At 29.5% G+C, this 9,428-nt stretch overlaps 2 protein-coding genes across 2 annotated transcripts in view; one reads left to right on the top strand and one right to left on the bottom strand.

The window, feature by feature from the left end:
• Positions 1–4,053, top strand: part of LOC101509598 (probable choline kinase 1) — a 4,407-nt gene extending 354 nt beyond the window's left edge. The window contains exons 2-8 of the mRNA XM_004496371.4: positions 239–666; positions 2,462–2,583; positions 2,669–2,864; positions 2,956–3,073; positions 3,180–3,227; positions 3,488–3,588; positions 3,668–4,053. Of these exons, the coding sequence (XP_004496428.1) occupies positions 313–666; positions 2,462–2,583; positions 2,669–2,864; positions 2,956–3,073; positions 3,180–3,227; positions 3,488–3,588; positions 3,668–3,823 (1,095 nt within the window). The 5' untranslated portion in view covers positions 239–312 and the 3' untranslated portion in view covers positions 3,824–4,053. The remainder of the gene's footprint in view (positions 1–238; positions 667–2,461; positions 2,584–2,668; positions 2,865–2,955; positions 3,074–3,179; positions 3,228–3,487; positions 3,589–3,667) is intronic.
• Positions 4,054–4,401: 348 nt separating this feature from the next.
• Positions 4,402–8,890, bottom strand: LOC101509284 (probable aquaporin NIP5-1). The gene is made up of 4 exons (XM_004496370.4): positions 8,097–8,890; positions 5,207–5,626; positions 5,030–5,091; positions 4,402–4,852 (listed from the first exon to the last, which is right to left on the bottom strand). The coding sequence occupies exons 1-4, from the start codon at positions 8,310–8,312 to the stop codon at positions 4,657–4,659; spliced, it is 894 nt and encodes a 297-aa protein (XP_004496427.1). The 5' UTR covers positions 8,313–8,890; the 3' UTR covers positions 4,402–4,656.
• Positions 8,891–9,428: the final 538 nt, after the last annotated feature.

The raw sequence follows: 9,428 nt of genomic DNA, 5'->3' as shown, positions 1-9,428 counted from the left end.
GCAATTTTCATTGCTAGAGGTTTTCAAACGCGTTTCCCCTGTTTTGAAACTCTGATTTCCTCTGTTTTTTTTTTAGCTTCTAAAAAACCCAATTCAATTTTTTTGTCTTCTAATTAATTTTACAAAATTTCCCAACAATTTTTGATATTTTCTATAACTGGGTTATAAAAAAATCATTTTTTTTTCGATTTATTTCTGCATGCACAAAGGCACTTATTGAAAAAATACTCTGTTTCAGGTTCCTCTGTTTTTTAGCTGAAGAAAAGTTAAAATTCTAGTTTGTATTTTATCATTTTCATTCATTGATCGAAGATGGCCATAAAGACAATTGAATTATTGAAAGGGTGTGAATCCCAAGAAGAAATAATGGAAGTGATTGCTTCTGTGGCTTCTGATTTGGGTGATGTAATCGATGATGTGAACACCTTGCAAGTGATTCCATTGAAAGGTGCAATGACCAATGAAGTTTTTCAGATAAATTGGCCTACAGAAAATGGTGCTGATCTCAGAAAGGTTTTGGTTCGATTATATGGAGAAGGTGTTGAAGTTTTCTTCAATAGGGATGAAGAAATTCGAACCTTTGAGTGTATCTCAAAGCATGGTCAAGGTCCACGCCTTCTTGCTCGATTTACAACTGGTCGTGTTGAGGAGTTTATTCATGCCAGAGTATGTCATTGTTTCTTTTTTCTTTTTTTATATTTATATTTTTTCCATAACCCTATGTTTTTTTTGTCTAGACGGAGTGGTAAACACCGCCTGAAACTCACATACAATTGCGAGATCCCGAGTTCGAACTTGGGACATGATTTCCAGCCTAACAATATCGGTATTTGTTAGTTGAACTAGGTCTTACGATCTTTCTTAAGCCATGTGATTGTATTTTCTTTTTTGATATTTAACCTTCCAGTTTGTTGAGAAAGAGTGAGAGGTAAGTAAAGTTGGGGAAATAATTGTTTTAGTTGGGTTCGATTTCGGTACTTTTGATTCGATGAAACTAATTAACTATTTGAAGAAAACTAATTAGTTTTGTTTATATTTCTACTAGTAGTATATTTTTATAAAAGATCCAAAATGTTAGCTGTATTTATGCAGCAAATCATTTTTGCTGGGTAGGTTATATTATTATTGGGAAAAACTAATATGCACTCACGTTAGTTTTATAAGTTTAAGTTGGCCTAATCCAAAATTTAAGAATAGTTAAAATTAAATTTGATCCAGTTGCTATGATAATCTTTTACATCATCAAACAATGATATTTAGCCTTTATTTTTAATTGATCTAAGAAGATAGTATCAGAAAACTTAAATACTAGTACTAATAAAATTATTAAAAGAAAAAACAAATTGGTTGCAGCTGGAGCATTGACAGATAAGAGCTTATTTGGCTGATCTGTTTTTACTTTTTGTCGTCTCTTCTAATCATATAAATAAAATGTTCTGTATATTACTATTTTTTTTTTGCTATGAATATATTTTGAGAAGTGATGTTATTTGTTAAAATGGTGAAATACGAAATACTTCACAATTTATCGATAAATTCCTCGAAATATTCATTAAACAAATAAAAAGTTGTTTTCTATTAATGATTTTAGACAAAAAACAAACTGAAAATATGGAAGAACAAATACCATGAATCAGACGCTAAGTTAATTTAGTGTCAAATCATATCAAGGTTTGTTATTGGTTAGCTATCTATAAATATCTCATTAAGGCTTAAGCTCTCTTAAAGCATGGAGGCCTAATTCAGCCCAACATAGCTATCCTCCAAAACAAAGGCTGCAATGAATATTTAATTTCATGTTTTAGCTTTTGAGATAATACACTCAGTTTAAAAAGTTGATTTACTTTATTTATTCATTAGTCAAAGAGCATTTCTTTTAATTGGTACTTCCTTTTTCCTTATTTTATTCCCTTTTCTTTTGGAGCAATGGAGGGTTACCATTTGTCTCTTAGTTGTTTAGGATTAATTATTTAAAAAGCATCTTTAAAAAATTTAATTGAATGGTGTTGAGTCAATGGAATGGGATCAGGTTCTCTAGTCTTAGGTGCTTCTTTTATCATTCTTTTCCCCCAATTCCTTTCTTCATGTTATTTATTCTATCATTTATAATAATAAAGAAACATAAATTATATACTCAACAGTATCTTATTGTAAAGGCATCTGTATTTTTTTTAATGCATGTATAGAAAGATAAGACTTAGGAGATCATATTATACATTTATCTATCTATTTTACTAATTAAATAAGTGCTCAATAGTAAACATAGTAATAGAACAAAATAATTTATGGAACTAAGGTAGTTGTTGCCTTTTTTTTTACAGACACAGAAATTCCACATACTTGTATTGGTAGGCTTCATTGATATGAAGTATGTAGACTATAGTGCTTTAATCCTGTTTAATGCGTTCCTTTTTTATCTGCTGTTGATGTCACTTTTTTTATCTTGGTTTTGGCTTTCTAGACTCTCTCGGCTTCCGATCTCCGTGACCTCGAAATATCTGCTTTGATAGCATTTAAGATGAGAGAATTCCATAAGCTTCATATGCCTGGTACAAAGAAGGCTCATATTTGGCAGAGAATGAGGTAGTTATATATATCATATCATATCAATCTTCAAAAAATTTCTATGCAGAATATAAAATGTTTTCCATGTTTTTTCTTCTTCTAGGAAATGGCTTGGTGAAGCCAAAAGTTTGTGCTCCCCAAAGGAAACAAAAAAATTTGGGTTGGACAATCTAGATGAGGAAATAAATATCTTGGAGAAGGAGTCATGTGAAGGATATCAAGAGATTGGTTTTTGTCACAACGACTTGCAATATGGTAACATTATGATGGATGAAGAAGCTAGATCAATCACTCTAATTGTAAGCTGATGGTTATATATTCTTTTCAAAACATGGTAGTTACTTGTATTACAATCCTCTAATTTTGATTATTTTTATTTTTGTGATGCAGGACTACGAATATGCGAGTTACAATCCTATCGCGTATGACCTAGCAAATCATTTCTGTGAAATGGCAGCAGATTACCATACTGATACACCTCATGTACTTGACTACAGCAAATATCCTGGTAAATTATTTTGTTTCTTACATTTCAACGATGATTATTGTGTCTTGCTGTTTTATTTTTATTGATATCACTTTGCCTTGCTGACATAATGTATATGGTGAACCAGAACTAGAGGAGCGTCAAAGGTTTATTCGCGCCTATCTGAGTTCTGAAGGTTAGTCAGTCTATTGAACTCACTCCATCGGTACATATAATCGGTCGAGATCTAGATTTCAGACGCACGATTTTGGTTTCTTAAATAACTTTTTAATTTTGAACTAATCATGTCATTAGCAAACTTGAGTTACGTCACACATTCAGTCTCTCATTATCATGTTATAAAATTGGAAATCATATATCAAAACGCAATGGTTTTGAATATCACATATATTTCTCAAATTTAATTTTTTTATGGCAACTACTCTTTGTACACAGGCAAGAAACCCAGCAATGCTAAGGTGAACCAGTTGGTGAATGCTGTAGAAAAATACACTCTTGCAAACCATCTATTTTGGGGCTTATGGGGACTTATTTCGGTAAGTTAGTTATTCTAAAGAATGTTATGTATATAACTATATATTATATGCTCATATCATAAATATGTTTTATTTGCAGAGCTATGTGAATAAAATTGACTTTGATTACAAAGAATATGCAAGACAAAGGTTTCAGCAGTACTGGTTAAGGAAACCTACTTTATTGGACTCACCAACCATTGTTTCACAAAATGAAACTGTGAATGGTTCACTGCCACTAGCATCCTTTGTGTGATTTCTAATTTGCTATGCTAGCTAGCTTCTCATGTATTAATGAAGTTAGTCTTAGTTTTTATGTATTTATTTTTTATAATAACATCTTAAGGCATGATATATTCAGCATCTGTATATGTAAATAATATATTGTCACTAACAATGTGCAATGAGTTTCTGATTTTAACTTCAATTTGGTTATCAACCCCTCACTTTTGGGGTTTGATGAAAATGAGAATGAGTGTTTATGTTTTTTGATTGCAATAGCTTACTACTTTATTGGCATACATATGTGAATATTTACACATTGAAATATTTATGTAGCTGCTTTTCCTTCACTTGCTTGCTTGTTGTTTTGATGAACTTAATTTGGCTAACCAAAGTTTCTCGGATTCAAGTCTTATGAATGAAAAAGGTAGGTGTTTGATTTTACTCTTTATATGAATGGATTCACTTGACTCTCCTCGGATTAGCCACGGTTCAACATCATTTTTGAATTTTTCAACATTTATATTTTCTTCAATAGTTTTGAACTATGTGTCATTCAAAGATATAATATTTTAAAGAACGAAATACTAACAATGAAAAAGAAAAAGAATGTTACACACAACAAAACACATAATTCATTATAGAGTGCATCAATCAATACACAAAGCATGGCTATAACCAGCTCTTTACAAAATCCATATCCACCAAACAAACTTTCCATGACACATGATATAACACATAAACAAAACACACATAAATTTACACACTTGATCACAAGAAGTCCCCACATTTTATTTATCATACAAGGAGTTTGAAACATGAGCAGTAGGGTATGGTAAAGACTAGAGAGCAGTGCCGCAGCCAGATCTAGCGACGGAAGCTTCTAACCGATTGCGCTGGATTAGCTTCGTTGTCACGCAGCTTGACAAGCGTATAAACTCCAGAACCAGCAAGAGCACCGAGCGTCGGCGCCACTAAATATATCCAGATATGTTTGTAATTTCCTGCTGCAACTGCTGGACCTAAGGTGCGCACCGGGTTCATCGAACCACCACTGGTTGGCCTATGATAAAAAATTAAATAACGTTCAAATTAAGTTCCTGATTCTGTCATAGACTAATTTGATCGACACAATCGAACCTAACATAACATTTGATATATACCTACTATGAAAACCAAATATAAATCAATAATGTCATAACTCATAAAGTTTGGGGGACAAAAAAAAAAGGTTGTATACCCTGAGATGAGAATGTTGAGCAAAACTGTAGCCCCAACAGCAATACCAGCTAATTCACCAACCTGCATTGCATACACCAAAATAAAAAGAAATGAATGATATAGTTTGTTATGAGTTAGTTAGTAACTAACTAACTAATTGAATCTCAAATATACAAAGTAGAGTGAAGAAAGAAACCGCGCGAGTATCGGTGGCAACAGCAGTGACAACAAACAAGAGAATAAAAGTGATGATAAACTCAGTTGCAAAAGCTTGACCAATGCTAACAGTAGGGACAGTGACACCACCAGTAAGGAAAGGATGGTAAACAACTTTGAGAGCATAACAAGCACAAATAGAAGCAGAAACTTGTGCAGCAATGTAGGCAGGAACGTGTGCCCAAGGGAAATGGCGAAACGCAGCGAACGCAATTGTGAGTGATGGATTGAGATGTGCACCTGAGATGTGACCAATTGAGAGAATAATGAACATAACTGTTAATCCAGCACAAGCTGCATTTCCCATAAGTGATTCTGCTCCATTGTATTTGTTGTTCACTATTGGTCCTGCTGTTGCTGCATATATTAATATGAATGTCCCTACAAACTCTGCTCCAATCTGTATTTAAGCCGGATTAGAATAATGTTCCTTGCATTTCTACACTTGTATTTTTGTTCATCAAAAATTTCAATAAAAACAATGTCTCTCATATAATATTAATCCAAACTTACAAATAATTTATAAATAAATTTCCCATACTTGTGAAATGCAATTCAAAACCCGACAAAATTATTATTGAAATGTGTCAAGACCGAAGATAACCACTCACCAACAATAAATGGGTAGCTTATAATTATTTCAATTTTTTATAACTGGATTTAAATAAATTTTTTTTAATTTTTTTAAAATTCTTTTGAAAAATGTGATATATATTGCAAATATATATTGTCAAATATAAATTAGGTTCTCGTCTACATATTTTTTTTTGGAGTTTTTACAATGTATTTTGGAATAAATTTAATTTATGTAATATTTTTACATACTATAATTTAGTCAATTAATTTTACATGTATAGTAAAATAGATGATATATTTAAAAATTAATCTATATAATTAAATATTATAATATTTATCACGACTAATTAAATAGTAGTCCATACTTCGCCCTTAAAATATGGTTAAAATATGATCTTTTAAAGAAAAATAGAATATGAATATATTAAAAAATATTATTGATTATAAATAATGTTAATAAAAAATACCAATATTGCGGTTCTGATCAGATTCGCAGCAAATTAAAGTATATAGAATCGTCTATATGTTTTCATAATGTGAATCGTGCACTTAGGCTTGCATGATGCTAAATTCATTAATGATGAATAAAATAAATAAATCATTAAAGATGTAGATTATATATTGAATTTTTTTTGTAATACTATACCAAATATTTGATAAGTGAAGTTACATAAAATTATTATTTATTCTTTTTAATTTATATAAAATTATTAAATATGTCAATTATTTTGTGTCAAATATTAGTACAATTAGAAGAAAAAAAATATTAATATTATATTAAAAATTAAAAATTAAAAATGATATTTATTTTGTGATAATTTTTTTTTATAATTGTATCACTTATGGTAGAACAGAGAGAATATTAGATATATTCATTATTATTTTATCAAATATACCCTTATTAATGCTAATAATATTTTGTTTTGAAAATGAAAAATTAGACTTGGATATTTATACATGAAAAATATAATGTAGTACCATTTATATTTAAAATTAATATATTAATCTACAAAATTTAGTTTAACTGTCAAATATCAACATTATTAATATCATGTCCTAAATTCAAACATGATATTTCACAATTATGTAAGAATTTATTTATCATTTTATACACAAACCAAAAAAAGAATCAATATATTAAATACATTATCAACTTTTTTAATTAGTAAAAAATATAAATGAAATTATAAAAAGTGACAAGTTTTGTTAAATTAATTCAAGATCCGATTTCACTCACTTACATGGGAAATGACAATTAATTACATGGGAAATGACGATTAGTACACTTAAGTAGAAGTCAATATTATTTATAATTAAATAAAAAATATACCCCCTCTTGAATAAAATGAAAACAAAAATGTACTCCATTTTGTCCATAATTAGTGATCTTTTTCAAAAATAAATTATTTGTTTAATTATTTGATATTAATATTTTTGGTAATTGTACCTTCTAAATATGATTAAAATGAATGATTTAATATATCAGGTTGATTAAGTAAATATATTATTTTTTATCCACTTAATTATATATATATATATATTATTTATTTATTTATGGAAAATGATCTAAAAAGATATTTGTTGTGGAACATAGGAAATAGTGTAAGTTTATTATGAAATAAGGAGAAGTAATATTTGGTTGGACATCTATAATTTTCTAATATTTATTTAAATTTTTTTTATTTCTATTATATCACATCTATGAAATAATATTTTATTTTTTTCTCTATCAAGTATATGAAATGTACGATGTGTATGGATATTTTTCCATATAAGACATAGGAGAACATGTGAATATAGACTATTCCAGATAGTACCGTACGACGCGTGGGAAGAAACATATTTTGCAATTATTTTGCTAATATCTCAATCATTCATATCTCTTGTTTTTGACAGCAATCATACATATCTTCTCACATCATAAAATACAATACACAAAAACCAAAATTGACAATGTCCAACTAGTAATAAACTTATTAATTTGTACCCAAAACAAATGACCGTATTAATATCTAATACATACACATAAGTAAATAAATACTATATATATGATAGTAAGGTTTTTTGACAAAAATATATAATGTTATCTGTAAAAGGTTGGTAGTCAAGGTTTACTGTTATTTTCTAAATAAATGACTCAATCACATGAAACAGTTAAAATCTGACAATGCTAGCTAGATATCAAATTGAATTAATTTGTGGGCGGTGACATGAGAACAAAAAAAAAATACAAAAAAAATTGCACCAAACATCGTTGACCAAAACAAACACACACAAAGAAAGAGAGATGTTACCTTTTGAGTGAGAGAAACACTAGCAGAGAAATCGGCGATATTGATGCAACCTCCATTACTTTTACCCGGAAAACAATTGTTGCACCTACCCATTCCAAACGATTCACGTTGGTCCAATGAGTCAACTCGCACCGATGAAAATAGTGGACCTCCCGGAGTATCCGGTGTCGCCGGCGTCGACGCTGCCGTCGGTGTCCCCGTCTCCAATCCCGGCATTCTTTTTTTTTTCTTTTCTTTCTTTTATCGAATAAAAATAAAAAGATAGGTTGATAGAATAGTGGATGTACAACACTACATAATTCTTCAAACGTAAGGAGAAATAATTTTTTTTTTTTGTGTTTTTTTTTTGTGAGATTTAAGGTGCGAAAGGGTACAGTTACATAATTGGATGGTTTTTATAAATTTTATTCTAAGGAATGGAAGAAGAGAAGGGATCCAGGTTAGAACTTATTCAATTGTGGAATTAATTAAGAAATGGAACATATATATATATATATATATGGGATTTTGATGAGTAATTTGGATCAAAGTTGCATGATGTAATTGTGGTTAAGGTTGGAATGGAATAAAAGGAAAACTTGTGATGAAGGTTGTGATCCAATTTGGAAGAAAAGAGAAAGGCAAAAACGTGGTTGAAGGTGGAGGAGAGAACTAATGGTCGGAAAAGTGGGTAATGGAGAATTATGAAGTGAAGAGTTGTTATAAGTTTATAACATTTTATTTTATGGATTATAAAATTGTGTTCTCGGAAAGTGCTATGAATATGGCGTCTATGAGTTGCTTTTGCTTTGCTTGCAATATACACGAATTAATACACCATACTTTTTATATTTCATATTACAAAAAGTCAATGGCGCTTGCATTATTGTTTTTCTCTACGCAATAATTCTCGAGTATAGTACTATATGATTTTTTTAATGTAAATACACCATATCCTTTATGTATGTATGTGCATTCTTCAGTGCTCGTACTCAAGTAAATTAATAAAATTATATATATGTATTAATTTAAGAGAAATGATAGGTTGACATCAAATTTGATGTGAAATACCGTAGCAATTGATTTTTATATGTATATTTTGAAATGCGTGTAATTTATTAAACATAAGTAAAAGAGGGAAACTCTTAATTTAATAAATCATCATATTATTTATATGATTTTTTTTATGAGTTATGACTAAATTTTATAAATTTTAAAGGCTTAAACTAAAACAAAAACAAAAACTTTTTTATAACAAAAATATTACTACAAACTAAATTTAAAAATATCAACTACTGTAATAATGCATGACGGAAGATAATATTGTGATTCCATATCCGACTAAACCAAATG

The sequence above is a fragment of the Cicer arietinum genome, chromosome 4 (genome assembly GCF_000331145.2).
Source record: "Cicer arietinum cultivar CDC Frontier isolate Library 1 chromosome 4, Cicar.CDCFrontier_v2.0, whole genome shotgun sequence".
NCBI classification, from domain to species: domain Eukaryota; kingdom Viridiplantae; phylum Streptophyta; class Magnoliopsida; order Fabales; family Fabaceae; genus Cicer; species Cicer arietinum.
Note: the sequence above shows the minus strand (reverse complement) of the source record. Positions and strands in the feature narration are given on the sequence as shown.

Coding starts and splice junctions, on each gene's coding strand:
- LOC101509284 (XM_004496370.4), bottom strand. CDS start 8,312: ATGCCGGGATTGGAGACGGGGACACCGACGGCAGCGTCGACGCCGGCG. Junction 5,627..8,096: donor GTGTTTCTCTCACTCAAAAG/GTAACATCTCTC, acceptor GCTTAAATACAG/ATTGGAGCAGAGTTTGTAGG. Junction 5,092..5,206: donor TTGCCACCGATACTCGCGCG/GTTTCTTTCTTC, acceptor TATGCAATGCAG/GTTGGTGAATTAGCTGGTAT.